Here is a 16,224-nt window from a genome sequence, read left to right on the forward strand (position 1 = left end):
AAAACATCTAAAGGCCATTGCCGACCATTGAGCACATTTTGTTTACCATAGATATTTATTATTGTTTTTATTATAGTTTAGATATTACTAATAATAAAAATAATAACCGAGGACAAGTCGCACATGGTCATGTGGTCCCAAACTAGGGTTAGAACCCTGTAGAAACCTGTAGACAGGATGTATTAAAACCAAAGACTGATTAAGATACTGTAAGTTTAAAATGTACAGTCAACTGTGTAACACAAATGTAAATTAAACTCCCAGGCGAAGAACAAACGCACCTGCTCATCACCAATACCGTCTTTACCATAAGGGCACACGGGGCCCGTGCCCAGGGCCCCCATTCTCAGGGGGCCCCGAAAGACCGACAATTTCTCCCACACGTTTATTCTCAAAACATTTTTGTCGGGCACATTACACTTTTTTCACAAATCAGTAATCAGAAGGTATTTACAAGGCATATACTATGCCTATAATAGAAGGTTTTGCTCAACAGACATCCCAAAAGAAACCATTATCGAAATCGTAACCAAAAAACCAGCAGCATTCTAATATCATTAATGACATATTATATCATACTGTATTTGATTACCTATAATAAATGGTCATACTCAGTAAATAAATGTTATTATAATTCGCTTTTTTACTTTACAAAAGGGCCTCAAACTCTTGTGTGCCCAAGGGCCCCATCCTAGTTTAAGACGTCCTTGCTCATCACGCTAACGTTTTCCCGAATCGAACCAACGATCTACGACCCATCAGCAGAGCCAAAATATAGGCAAACGAACATAACATCTAAATGGCGTTTAGAGGTTAGCTCGTCGATATCCCAAATGCTACCGCTCAACTGGAGACGTAGAAATGCTTCAAATCTTAACTGCATCAGAATAGTGGGTATATCGGTGGCGGGTAGCCATCACAGAACACATATTTACCTGCCTGAATCTCGTTTACAACATTTTCAAGATAAGCTTGCATATGCCTATACAAGTTTCGAATATTAACATTAGTCATTATATATAATACTAGCTGTACCCGTCCCTATCGCTGGGCATTTAAAATTAACATTATTATTTCTCACCCCCACAAGGATTCTCATCATTAACGCCCCCGCAACTGGTTTAGGGAGTTCAACACGCATATAAAAATTAGCCTATCCACTAAGTACATGTATTTTCCACATGGATGCCATGTTTTAAATCAGTCAGATGCACGGTTCAGTAGTTATAACGGAACATCCGTAAAAACCACTGTACATAGTACATAGTTAGTTCGACGTGTAACCTAACCTAAGCATTAGCCCGCTCCGCTGCGTTTCTCACCGGATCTTCTCAGCGGGTCGCAATTTCGACCCGGTAGTAGATTCACGCACGAAGCGGCTGCTCTTGAGTTGTTAGGTCTCCTTAGGAGGCGCTCGAGCAGCTGTTAGCAAATCCCACCCCTCCTGGCTAAGCCCTTGCTCGCCCACCTGTCCTGGTGAAACTAGAAAGGCCTCCGGGCCAACAGTAATCCCTCAAACATAAAAAAGAACGCTTTCCGATGAATTCCTTTACGGCCTTTTTGACATCCACGGGATAGAGTGTGTTATTCTAGACCAATTTCACTAGGTCTGTGGTGTTATTCTAGACCTACTCTACAAGGTAAAACGAAAAAATCCACACCTAACCTCATATTACCCAATTTGAGACATATGGCAGTTCGTGTTTATTTTGTATTTGTTTATTGTAATTTTGAAGTTAATAGTAAAAACCACTGGTTTTTCTCTTTAGCTGAATGTTACTTTAGTACTTTTTTAATCCTAATACTACAAATCATTAAGCCGTTAGTTGTAAAGGTTAAACACACTGTATTAAGTTAGACGAGCCAAATGCTAAAATGAGTAAATTTAATTAACTGTAATAGGGACAAACATATAGTAAAATTATGTACAATAACAAAACCGGTGTAGGTATAATATAGCGGCGTTTATGTTGGAGTCCAAGAACTTATGCGCACTGCGCACAATATTCAGAATGAATATAATTTAAGTATTTTGAATTTTAATTTAATATGTTATCCAGTCATAAAAGCAGTATCATTAAAGTTTATGTCAATATTATAATTGGAAGTGGCATTGTAAATGTTGAATGAGTTCTAAACAAAGATTCATACCAATAAGGCTTAAAACGAAACCCACGAAGTTTCTCGCCGTTTTTTCTCAGTAGGTCACGATTCCGATCCGGTGGTGACTCACTGAGTGTCTCGCCGGATCTTCTCAGTGAGTCGCGTTTCCGATCCGGTGGTAGATTCTGCGAAGCACGGCTCTTGCTAGGGCTAGTGTTAGCCACGCCTCCAGGTTTGAGCCCCGAGAGCTCACTTACCCGTTAGGGTTACGCTGACATAGCCTCTCAAGGCTACTAGTATAGGTAGGAGAAAAAAAAACAAAAAAAATTCAGTCAGTTGGTACATAAAAGTAATAGTAGTAGTAAGTATATTAATATAGAAGTTCGCGAACCTCACATAGAAAAAAATATTGATAAGCTCCGAAACAGCCTTTTTTGTTTATTTATTTATTTATTTATTATTTATTAATTAATTTGCACCAACAAAGTGATCATCAATACAAAACATTGACAAATTGACAAAAGTTCATGGCAGATGTCACCTCAATTATAGGTGCAATCGACAGCGCATTAAAATCAAAAATAAAAAAATATATACAGCTAAGATTTGATTACATTTCATTCATTGCTTGCTTAAGATTAATTTAATTGGGAGATGATCCGCGACAGATTTTTCCTGTAAGTAGTGAGACAGTTAGAAAAAACATCTATTTCACTTAAAATAAGTTCAGCGCAATCGGACAACTCCGAAGGAACATTGACGGAGACCGCGCTACCGTGGACATTATTGTAGTCCCAAATTATTATTGTTTAAATTTATATTGTTATCGCTGACACTGCCGGGAGGATTTCTGTCATTGGACAATCACCTAACGATAGTTACACTCGCTGAGTGGTTTCCACAAACATGTGCCTTTCAAGCAATCCGCCATGGCGAAGCGTGATTTGTCAGAAGTAAAAGAACAAGACACTAATGATTGATGTAGAACTTGACACAATAGTACTTTTTTATTTATTTAAAAGTATCTTCTTATATGGTCCAGCCCACCTGGTGTTATGTAGCTACCGGAGTCCATAAATATTATAACAGGTACGCCATTATCGACCTTGAGACATGAGGTCGAATTATTGTATTTTATACGGTTACCTCAATCTTCAAACTCTAATATGTTTGTTTGAAACTTTGCGGTATACACAGGCAACATAGCAGTACATACCTTAGCAGGCTGACAATACACCCTACCACCAATATTTACGCAAATTTATAAATTTCGCTCAAATTGAAGTCATTCGGGTGCTTACGGTAAGTAAATGTAGTGATGCACCGGTGTTCGAATTCCGCAGGCGGGTACCAATTTTTCTAATGAAATACGTACTCAACAAATGTTCACGATTGACTTCCACGGTGAAGGAATAACATCGTGTAATAAAAATCAAACCCGCAAAAATTATAATTTGCGTAATCACTGGTGGTAGGACCTCTTGGGAGTCCGCACGGGTAGGTACCACCACCCCGCCTATTTCCGCTGTGAAGCAGTAATGCGTTTCGGTTCGAAGGGTGGGGTAGCCTTTGTAACTATACTGAGATCTTAGAACTTATATCTCGAAGTGGATGGCGCATTTACGTTGTAAATGTCTATGGACTCCAGTAATCACTTAACACCAGGTGGGCTGTGAGCTCGTCCATCCATCTAAGCAATAAAAAAAAAATATATATATTTTCTTAGTAAATCAGTCCCTGCCTGCGTGATATTAACACACCCACGATGTCTCATACCTTTATGTGAATAAAATTGCACTACATAAAAATGACAAGGATGTCGCCGCCCACATGAGGTGAAAAGTATGAATCATATTGGAATAACTTCCTTTATGGTTTATTACTAAAATTCTATACAATACTACATATAAATAAATTAGCCAGGGAAATGTGCTAAGAATGTTGTTGCTGAACAAGCCGTGATGCAGTTCGAGGAAGCTGGAAGGAATTTTATTTACCGGATTTCTGGACGAGTGCAATAAGTGGCTTCTACTGGTGGTTGGACGTCTTGTGAGTCCGCACGGGTAGGTAATAACATCCTGCTTATTTCTGCCGTGAAGCAGTAATGCGTTTGAAGGGTGGGGCAGCCGTTGTACTGTAAAAACTGAGATCTTTGAACTCATGTCTCGAGGTGGATGACGACATTTACGATGTAATTGTCTATGGGCTCCGATAGCCTTAGCATTAGGTGGGCCGTCAGTTCCTTCACCCATATAAGCTATAAAAAAAGTACTTTTTCGTTATAGGATGGCTGCATCGCACATTCTAAGCGCGGTGGAGCCGACCGTCGGCGGCGGAGGTTCTCGAAGCGGTCGTGAACGTGAGGTTTCCGTGGCACTCGACGACCGGGAACTATGGGTTCGCTTTCAGACCCTAACAAATGAGATGATCGTTACTAAAAATGGAAGGTAAGACGTCGAACTAGAATACTTTCTCATACATAATCATATGTATAATAATATAAGAATTTGTACTCCGCAACATCGTTTAGAAAATAATTATTTTCAAATTCTTGTGTAATTTATGTGGTAAGCGTTTGAAATAGATTATTTTTGAATTTGTACTAATTTACTCATTTTTATTCTTAGTACTTTTAAATTTAATCGTGACTTGATTCGAAAAAAATTTATTTTATCAAAATTTTAGGATAAGAGGAACTTTGTTGCGTTTCGTTTGGTATTAATTTGGTAAAATAAAGTATTATTATAAATAAATTTATTTTATGTTTTTATGGGAAAATACATTTTTTGACTCTTATATTTATTTTTATCTGATTTGTATCAAAACAAAGACATGACCTTTAAACGTATAGCATTGTTTAATTCCTCATAATAAAACATAAAAATGTTACGAGCTACACTTAAAGAAATCCTCTGTAATGGCTAATAATATTCGAGGCTTTGTTAGGAAGAGCTACAAAATATCTATAAGTTGGTAGTAAACAGAATTAAACGGAAGAAACAAGGTTCTTCTCATTACAAAATTGTTTACGACCGTCTGCCGTCACTTGTACTATGACGAGTCATAAAACTTACTAATTATCCCTATTGTTTTGATTTTATGATGCAAAAATCGAAACGGACATCTGATGCTATTTCTTATTAATAAAAAAGAGTAAGAATGGCCTTTTAAAGCTAAAACCAGCTCAAAACCTATCGGTTAAGTTGTTGAGCAGTTAAAAAGGTAAATGGTCACCCGTAGGCATCAATGATTTCTATCAAATTGTGATTCTAGTGTCTTATAGATATCAACATTATAGTTTGGAAATTGGGCCAAGACAAAGGAATCACCCATAAATCCACATCAGCGTGATTTTCGAGAAAGTTAATCGACTTGTAAGAGCGCTCTGATTTAGATAGTTATCTAAGGGTTATACTAGAAATGTATTTCAAGTAACAGTTAACTGTAGCACAAGATCAATGAATGTACACGAACATGGACAGTTTCGCTAGTGCTAAACATTCGTCGGCAGGCAGCTAGTTTTCAGTTATTAACGCAGTAGGTCTTACTCATTAACGTGGAGTGGCTAAGTGATACCGGCCGGTAGGTACGCTATGAGCGAACTCCGTTTTACGGGATGTTTTTGTTTTGAGACTGTGTTTCAATAAAATTAAATATTCTATGAACGTTTTTGCGCTTCGGATTGCATACCAGAGGAAATGTAAAAATAGTAAGCCAATTTTATGTTATGGTATTTTGAGCGCATACCCCCTAGATACAGCTCACTGAGTTTCTCGCCGGATTTTCTCAATGGGTCGCGATTCCAATCCGGTGGTAGATTCTGCGAAGCACTGCTCTTGCTAATGCTAGTGTTAGCAAATGCTCTCAGGTTGAACTCGTGACCTCACCTACCCGTCCGGGCGTAGCTGGTTTTTTTATTATTATTGAAGGATCACTGGTGGCCCGGAGGCCTTTCCAGTTTCACCAGGACAGGTGGGCGAGCAAAGGCTCAGCTAAAAGGGGTGGGACTTGCTAACAGCTGCCCGAGCGCCTCCGAATGAGACCTAACAGCTCAAGAGTAGCTGCTTCGCGAATGAATCTACTACCGGATCGAAATCGCGACCCGCTGAGAAGATCCGGCGAGAAACTCAGCGAGCTGATTCATGGGTTAGGTTGCACGTCGAACTCTTTATTGAGTTCGACGAGTACGGTTACCTGGGTCCCTAAGCTTGCTCCTAGTGTTAGAGCTGAAGGCGTCAAACGTAGCTGTTATAGAGCCTCTTAGGCTACCAGTGAAAAGTTAGGGAAAAAAAGACACAATGTGGCTGCCTCACTCACTTTGCGATATAAGGCCGAAATCTCAATTGCATTGTGTAATTACTATCCCATCCTTCATACCGCTACCGACAATACGCAATACGCGTGTGCAATTCGAACTTTTGTGGATTCTATTTAAATTACAGCAGTCATTACTTTAACGGGCTCCAAAATTGGCCTTTGAACTAAGCTAACTTCTACATTTGTGAATGAATCCGTAAAGACAACAACAATAAACTTATAGAGTTACATAGCTTATGCTAGTTGTGTCATAAAGGTGTAAAATGCCATAATGTACGATATATGTAGGTCTATCTCAAATACCTATGTTTTATTCTAGACGAATGTTTCCCGTCGTAAAAGTAACCGCTAGTGGCCTAGATCCAACAGCAATGTATACTGTTTTACTGGAATTTGTACAAGTTGATTCGCATCGATGGAAATACGTGAACGGCGAATGGGTAAGACTTAATTTTTCTATCCTTATCTATTATATTATCGTAAGAAGACTTCTAATCTTTTATAAATCAATCACTTAATATGGTAGAGGTATTTCTTAATTCTTATAATTAAGTTTTACCGACAAAAGTTTAATTTTAATCTCGTATACGTAATTAGTATTTATTAAACTCTATTTATTAAACAATTATTATAAGTATTTATTAAACTATTAGTTTTTATTAAACTCTATATTTTTGAAATCATTTAACTTCTTTTTTTTGTATATAAGTACCTAGTTATATATGTGACTGTCGTCAGTGCCATCGTAAATATTTAGTTTTTAGCAATCAATTTAACGCAGGTTCCTGGGGGAAAAGCAGAAGTTCCACCTTCGAACGCGATCTACATCCATCCCGAGAGTCCAAACTTCGGAGCCCATTGGATGAAAGAGCCAATTTCATTCGCTAAAGTCAAACTTACAAACAAAACGAACGGCAACGGACAGGTAAATAGTACTGATATGTAAAAATAATACTAAATACATGGTACTTAAAGGCTTTAATAAAAAAATTCAGTGGCTACATACAGTGAAGATTATGGTAAAGTTTGGATACGTACATAGTTCATGATCACAAATGACCACCTTTATGATCGAGAAAGAGCATCGTGTTAAAATCAAACATAAAAAATATATCGATTCGCTAACTCGATTAAGATTCAAATTTTAATGGTGCATGTTACTGACATGTTATATTTGCTGTTTAGTAATGTGCATATAATGATATATGGAAAGAAATGTTGCGTTTTATGAACTCGTTTTGGGAAAATAAATTACACGTTGCGAGTTCCGGATTGTGTGCAAATGCGAACAAGATCCTCCAACTTTTCCGAAGCTTGTCTTGTTCGCGCTATGCGCCAAAGGATTGTCCTTCAGATGCATGGAAGTGGTTCCCTGTGTTTTGTTTGCCAAATGGGATCATGAAACATCAGTCTGAGAGGAAAAAATATGCAAAAGTTGTTTTCTTGAAATGCCTGCGTAAATTTTTATGAGGAATCTACGGCAACATTTTTTTCTTCTAGCTTTTAAAAATTGTTTTAGATCAATCAAGCTCCAAATGTCTTCGAATCTACTCATAGATTCTCCGGCTTTCTTCAATTATACACCTCAGTAAATTTAGCGTTCGCTATATTTAAACTATTTTCCGTTTAAAATATTTTTTAATCAGATTTTTTTTTCCATAATTGACACATCTAGAAGCGACCTGCACTGCTGTCTTCTCTGTGACGAACAAAATATTCGTTAGTCATTAATACGAATGTAATGAAGCATCCTGATAGAGCATAATTAACGAATTCAAAGAACTAGACGAGAATTAATGTGTTTTTTTGTAATGGAAAGCTGTTGTAGGTGTTAGAGTGCTACAGTTTCGTGCTACCGCTACTTTATGGAAGCCAGTTCTCACGCTTCAATGTGGTGCGAATGAATACAAAGGCAAACATCAGATACATCCAGATCCATATGTTGGCGTCTCGGTGTGAAATCTGTAGCTTACCAACTGTTTAGCGGGTGCCCGTACGCACTATCATTTGTAATAATTATTGTCTCTGCGCTATGTTTACATTACACATATTTAATGTATAAGTTACTGCCCCTAGACAGCATGCTAATACTGTTATTGCTCACACAAATTATGACATTAAAAAAGGAAACAATAAAGTTTAATTCGATTATTGCTATGTTTGTCCTTCCAATTTATTGGCCGTATTCCAATTGGAACCGTAGTTTGTGTTTTTGTTAAGTCTAAACAGCCCAACGAACTTATTTTCTACTTCGTATTAAGTGATTAGCGAAGCCCGTAGACATCCATAGAAACTCATAAAAGCTTAAGATTGAAGGCTCAATTATATTGTATCACGAATATAATTGTATCGGCTGAAGTCGTCGTTGCTTAACGGATAAAGCGCCGGGTGTATTTGTGTTGAGCGATGCGATGGCGTCGGCGTTCAAAACACGAATACTCGTAATTCCCGCGACGAAGGAATAACATGGTGGTTTTACTGGAGGTAGGACCTCTTGTGAGTCCGCGCGGGTACCACCGCCCTGCCTATTTCTGCCGTGAAGCAGTAATACGTTTCGGTTTGAAGGGTGGGGCAGCCATTGTAACTATACCTACTTGAGATCTTAGAACTTATAACACAAGGTGGGTGGCGCATTTACGGCGTAGATGTCTATGGGCTCCAGTAACCACTTAACACCAGGTGGGCTTTGAGCTCGTCCCCCCATCTAGCAATAAAAAAAGGAATATAATAAAATTCAAATTCGCAAAAAAGTATGTACTTTACAATGTGTAATTAGGTCTATGTACTCCGGCAACTGCTTCGCGTCATGAAGGTCGAGAGCTCTGCCAATCGTTCTAGGCAGTGAAGAAATACGAAATCCCACCCTTTAAGTCGGAACGCATGACCATTTCGTCGTAGAAATATTCAAACCGATGCTATCTGCCTGAGTGAGCTCACGATAAGCTCTATCACCAAAACAACGCAGTACTTTTAAAATTTCTAATGTTTTGTTGTTCCAATTAAGGCATTTATAAAACTACAAACATTAAGTTTCGTTAAAAAACGTCAACCCGGGTTGGACGGGTTTATTAATCTTTCGAGATTTCTTGAAAATCTTATAAGACGCCGGATGCCCGTCTTGTGGCGATTACTCGTGCCGATCCGAAGCAGTCAATGTAGGGTCGGTCCTAAGGTGTACGATATCGCACAAGCTCACTCGAAATTAAACTCAAAACTTCGCTACTGAACGTCAACCGAGTCGACCGATCTGTCAATACAATTTTTTTTTATTGCTTATATCGGTGGACGAGCTCACAGTCCACCTGGTGTTAATTGGTTACTGGAGCCCATAGACATCTACAACGTAAATGCGCCACCCACCTTGAGATATAAGTTCTAAGGTCTCAGTATAGTTACAACGGCTGCCCCACCATTCAAGCCGAACATATATTACACACATATTACAAATTTTATACTAATTCAATAATATTCACCTTTGACAGATAATGCTGAACAGCTTGCACAAATACGAGCCGCGAGTTCACCTAGTAAAAGTCGGTACCGACCTTCGTCGGATCATGACCTATCCTTTTCCCGAGACACAGTTCATCGCAGTCACAGCGTATCAAAACGAAGAAGTTACGTCGCTGAAAATCAAATATAATCCATTCGCAAAAGCGTTTCTCGACGCCAAGGAACGACCGGAGGGCTATTATCAAAGAGATTTTGTGGGAACCCACTATCCACAGCAAAGTTCCTCGCCACATCAGTACTCACAATGTAAGTGACTTTAGACTATATTACTGGTGGTAGGATCTCTTGTGAGCCCGCACGGGTATGTACCACCACCCCGCTTATTTCTGCCGTGAATCAGTAATGCGTTTTGGTTTGAAGGGTGGGGCAGCCGTTGTAACTATACTGAGACCTTAGAACTCATATCTCAAGGTGGGTGGCGGCATTTGCGTTGTAAATGTCTATGGGCTCCAGTAACCACTTAACACCAGGGCTGAATGGCAACAGGTGGGCTGTGAGCTGTGAGAAAATATTGTAATTAAATTAATATGAATACCACTGCTTAAACTTATTCAATAATTAATCAAACGAAATAATAATTGTGCCTGTAAAATTTAAGTACATATTTTGTCTGAACCAAAGTTTAAAAAAAAAGTCTTAATCTTATAGTAAATTGAATGTACAGTTTAAAAAAATGTGTTATTCTGTAAAAAGGTACCTAACAATAATAAAACCGTTGAGCCAGATTATCAATTTACGTAGCTAATGGTTACCTTTACAAATCAAGGGCGAGTCGAACATCGGATTACGAAAAACATTCATCACAGAAACTTTGTTTACGCTAACATCAAAGTTCGAAGTTGATATGAAAACAACAAAGTTACACAGACCTTGTCCGGTTAAAACGAAGACCCAGATGGCAATCGATAATTCGTTAGCCACAAACACACCTAAATACACATTACATAATGTCCATTGGTAATTTTGTATTATCGGTCGTTTTGTACACAATCATTTGAATTTGGAAACGCATCAATATTAAACAGTGAAACTGTTTGTTTTACAGTTGGCGGTTGGTTCGTTACGTCTCAGTCTCTGTACGGGGGCGGCGGCACAGCATCGCGGAGGCCAGCGCCTTACCCTTCAAGGCCACCTTCCCGACCAAGAACCTTGTCGCCGCCCTGTAAGTTTTTAAACGTTGTCAATAATTTTGACTTTCTATGCTTTAAATTAGTACCACAAATTGAGTTTCCGCTATATGCAGGCATTTCGTCAAAACTTACTAAAATAAATTGAAATTCCATTTCAAGAGTCTTTATTTCCGATTTATGATTTAAATTAAATAATAATGAGTTTTTACATATTGCATGCATTTATTCAAAGTAATTTAACACTCTTGTTGTTCAATCATACATTTATTTATTTTTACACAAATCAAGTATTTAAATTTTTATTTACTCATTATCATTATTATAGACTCTACAATGTAGAGTATGCTTGTATCTTAACATCTAATAGCAATAATCCAAGTAACATTTATATCAAATTGTCTTTTGACCAAAAACCTTGCTCAAAGCCATACTTTTCTATCAGTGGCTTTTCTTTTGTCTAGTTTATCTGATATATTATAAATGTCTTCTGCCCGTTCTTTCTTTACCTAAGTTTATTTTTTAAACATAAGCTGCGTGAAAAATATATATGGAAGCATTGGTCACTTGAATCCTAAGGTACTGTTACACATGCTCTAAAATAGCATGCTAAAAAGCGTGCTATTGAGTATGCTCAATACGTGCATGCTTATGAACAGTTTATATTTGCTAGCAATAGGCATGCTAGTTTTAAGTATGCTATTTATTTATGTATTTTATGTATGTATTTGAATTATACCTGTTGCAAACGACTGATCGATACTATATAGCATGCTCAATAAGCAAACCTGTTTAGACGCGCTTAAAGCACGCCCCCTTCCACCCGCGCCGCAGGTAGCATGCTCAAAAATCGCACGCCTGTTGATTTTTAAGCAAACTCGAAATGAGCATGCTACTTTTGAGCAACATTCCGACACACATGCTACTAAGTAGGAACTGCTCAATAGAAGCATGCTTTCATGCTTGAAATGAGCTTGTGTAACAGCACCTTTATTCTTTTATGAGCTATAAAGTATATAGCGATGTCTGACTTGAATAATATCATTTATAGCTGCGTACAGTAATTCTGAGCGCACGACCGCTGCGCCGAATGGAAGTAGTAGCTATACGTGGTCGAGTAGTAGCGGATATTGGAGTGCTGCGCAGGGCGGCAGTTCGCCTCAGCCCAGCACCTCGCCGGCTCCGTACCGTACACCGCCTCATGCGTACCCTGCCCCCTTGGAATACGCGTCGGCGCCCCCAACCAGTACCTCAGCCCCGACGTCAGCACCGGCGCCTCTGTACCCCATACAATACGAAGCGCCCCCACAGCATCATTCGCCGTATTATCAACACGCGTATGCTCCCTATGCACATCACGCCATTGAGGATATTTCATATTGGCCTAACAGGTATGTTCTGTACATTACCAAATTTTACCAATAAAATATACAATGTTGACGGGTAAAGACAATTACAAGCATTCATATTGCGATTTACAACTTTGCAACAAATCCCGTACATTCAATGTTCAAGAGAGTTAAATTTTTGTATTCTTTATTATTTCAATTTATTTCAATTAGCATACGAAAGTAAGTCTTCAATCAAGTGAAATTATCGTAATTTGAGTAGAAATTGTTGATATATTTTTCCGTTGTTATTTCAGTTTAAACACTTATGGTTACCAGCCTTCAGAATATGTGGGTACTGGCGAAGCTGCTTACAGTACCGAAGGTATGCAATTTGGTCCTACTGGCCCCGCATTAGAAGCAGCGGGACATAGTGCCGAAGGCAGAGCCTCCCCATCAGGGCAGGACCATTCCACATCTGATAGAGAATACAAATTTAGCACAGACGAGACCCGTCATTCCCCTTGTGAAGAATCTTCAATACCTCCACGTTCCCCAGCACAGTGATAAATTAGAATTGTTACTAGGAAAAAATACGATGTCACCTAAGGATGGGAGGTGTGTCAATTTATTTATAATTAATGGTGTGAACAATAATTTAAACTTGTATAGTGTTCATGGGGTTCGGTGTTGACTCTTAGTAAGTTTTTGTTGCGGACTGTTTACAGAATAATTTTGTTTTGTGTAAAAAAATAAGTATACCTACGTATTTCCTATGTATGTCACTAAGTTGATGTTTAGTTTTTATTAGAATCGTTTGCACAAATCGATTATTGATATTGAATTAAAATAGTTATTGGCGAGTGTCATGTAATTTTACACTATAGAGATGAGTGTGGGTTTTATTAGAGTTCAGGTAATCGAATGAGAGGTCATATTATAAACTATTAACACTAGAGGTAGTAGATAGATGACTTCGTAATTCCTTATTAGGTAGGAAATTGGTGACAATGGAATTAATGATTAATTCAAAATGTCATCGCTTTTCAAGGTGCTTTATATCAACAACTTCATTAAGAAAATGGAACCGTCGCCTTAAAGTTTTTTAATCTGTAACACGATACTCCTTCCACACTTCTACCAATACCACCCGTTCACTTATTAAATAATTTCTATTTTATCTACGAACTAAGTAAAATATCCGCAAAATATATTCGAATTATTGATTGTCATACACCGCATTTATGGATAAGTCTTAAAAGTGTTCCAGTCATGATTATCTATAGGCTTTGAGTTGAAATCTGGAAAGTATTTTGAGGTTAGCATTAAGATCATAACAAAATAATACATAAAGATTTTACTTTTACATAGTGTATGTATATAAAAATATCAGCTAAGTCATCCGTTTGATTAAAGCCACTGGTAATGCCACTTTAGAGGACAAACATAGGTCTATTTGATTAAAAATATTGGTATTCATAGATTATTTTCAATTAAAAATTGGTCTACGTTATTGGCTAGCTTATACCGCGAAATGGTTTTGTTTGATTTGATTGGCCCTAAATTGTAATCGAACAGAATCGTTGTTGTGTTGTTATATTATATATTTTTTTTAATTTAGTGTTTTAAAATGAATAATCTATCTACTACTTCTTTCAAAGCATTAAATGTCAATGTATTAAATTCGTTTATATTTCATTTAATATGCGCTCACAATATTTATTTTGCATGTATTTTTATATGCGGCTTTCAAGAGCTATAATAATATAACATATTAAAAAAAAAGAACAAATTAAAACACACTTTGTACATAGTTTAAATATTAAGGGAAATTTCAGTCTTTCTATTTTATTATACCGAAATAACATATCAAATATATATATAATAATGTATTAGATAATTTCATTTGGTAGTGTAATGTGTTGAATAGCCCGAACAAGGTAATCAAATAATATATAAATTTAAAAGTTACTTTAAGGCAATTCATTGTGTCTTTATTATTTCTTAGCAGCCGCTACTAAAAGATCTGGTACAACTACTACTAATGTAAATCTAATTTAAAAAAATCCGAAAATATATGTATTAAACAAAAATTTAACTGAGCGATTTTTGAAGGTATCAACATCGTGAAGAACTACGCAAATGTATTTTTTTGTATAAAACGCTGCAGTGACTAAGCAGTAATATTATGTATGTTTCTTTTATTTAAATGTAAATTGTAACATGAAAAATACACGAGTAAAATTTATTTACTTTTTAATAAATTATACAAATGTGACTTTTTTTATTGCTCACACGCTAAAACACAGTCGACCTGGTACTAAGTGGTTACCACAGGCCGTGGACATCACAATATCTACCGCTGCCCGCCTTGAGGGATTACGTGTAGGTTATAGGTATATAGGTGTAGTATAATAAGTGACTAGAAGTAGTCGTGGCCTAAAGGATTAAGACGCCCGGTGCAATCGTATCAAGCGATGCACCGGTGTTTGAATACCGCAGGCAGGTAGATATCAATTTTTCTAATGAAATACGTACTTGACAATTGTTCACGATTGACTTCCACGGTGAAGGAATAACAAAGTGTTATAAAAATGAAACTCGCACAATTATAAATGTCCGCACGGGTTGGTACCACCACCCTTTCTATTTCTGCCGTGAAACAGTTCTATTACAATGGTAGGGCAGCCGTTGTACTCTTAAAACTGAGACTTAGAACTTATGTCTCGAGGTAGGGGGCGGAATTTACGTCGCAGGTGTCTCCGCCTACTTGTACCGATAATCCGATAGTCCTCTAACAACTTTCTCCTGTATAATCCATTTTTATTTATTGTTTAGTTGGGTGGACGAGCTCGCAGCCCCCCTGTTGTTAAGTGATTACCGAAGCCCATAGACACCTACCACAGCACCATATGCGCGCGGAGGAGTTTCGAGTTCTTTGGACATATCGCCAGAAAGAGAGGTGACAATCTGGAAAAGCTGCTGGTAACAGGCAAGGTATGCGGAAGAAGGCCCAAACCTGACGACGTTGCTAACCCTAACCCTAGCAAGAGAAATGCTTCGCAGAATCTACCGTCGAATCAGAAACGCGACCCACTGAGAAGATCCGGTGAGAAACTCAGTGGGCTGTGTCTGTGGGTTAACTTACTCACCGAGCTCTTCGTCACAAGCGACGGGTTCGACGAGAATTATGACCGGTGCTTGAGGTACCTAAAAGCAACGGTAGTGGATCGGGAGGATCCGAAATGAGGTGTGATGAAATCGAAGTCACAGGTAAAAAAGCCATGCTGAATGATTTAATTAAAAAAACTAAGTATGGACTTGGCAGTACGCATACCAGGTATGCGGGCATACCTCCCGTACATACTGGACAATGGTCGGGTCTTAAGTGTATAATCTATGGTCGGGTCTCACCCGTACTACGCGGCCGCGGCTCGACACTTGATATTGATAAGATACTGCGTCGCTAGTACAGCTTCATCGCTACGACGGCCATACTTGGTAATGCGTCGCAGCTCGTCCGCCCGCTAACCCGTTAAAATAAAATTCATTTTTAATGTGAGCGACATCTAGTGAAATTAGAATGCGTAATTTACTTAACTGGTGGCCTAGCTTCCTTGATAATTTAACGCCATCTATGAATTATCAATGTACAATAAGATGTGGTCATTAATTTCAATCACAGAATTATCACTATCTAGCTCCATAATTAACTGATTACGTTTATAGAAATATAATAAAACGGCCCAATGAAAATATAATTTGGCGCCTATAAAATAACTATAGTTTTCTAATCGCCCGACATCTATGAATGGGTTTTTACTTTCACTTCCACC

General features: G+C 37.9%; 1 protein-coding gene across 1 annotated transcript in view; it reads left to right on the forward strand.

The window, feature by feature from the left end:
- Positions 1–14,666, forward strand: part of byn (T-domain transcriptional activator brachyenteron) — a 28,226-nt gene extending 13,560 nt beyond the window's left edge. The window contains exons 2-8 of the mRNA XM_028176055.2: positions 4,389–4,550; positions 6,740–6,860; positions 7,202–7,345; positions 9,903–10,179; positions 10,979–11,095; positions 12,112–12,451; positions 12,706–14,666. Coding sequence (XP_028031856.2) covers positions 4,390–4,550; positions 6,740–6,860; positions 7,202–7,345; positions 9,903–10,179; positions 10,979–11,095; positions 12,112–12,451; positions 12,706–12,955 — 1,410 coding nt within the window. The 5' untranslated portion in view covers position 4,389 and the 3' untranslated portion in view covers positions 12,956–14,666. The remainder of the gene's footprint in view (positions 1–4,388; positions 4,551–6,739; positions 6,861–7,201; positions 7,346–9,902; positions 10,180–10,978; positions 11,096–12,111; positions 12,452–12,705) is intronic.
- Positions 14,667–16,224: the final 1,558 nt, after the last annotated feature.

This window comes from Bombyx mandarina, chromosome 22 (genome assembly GCF_030267445.1).
Source record: "Bombyx mandarina strain Sakado chromosome 22, ASM3026744v2".
NCBI classification, from domain to species: Eukaryota; Metazoa; Arthropoda; class Insecta; order Lepidoptera; family Bombycidae; genus Bombyx; species Bombyx mandarina.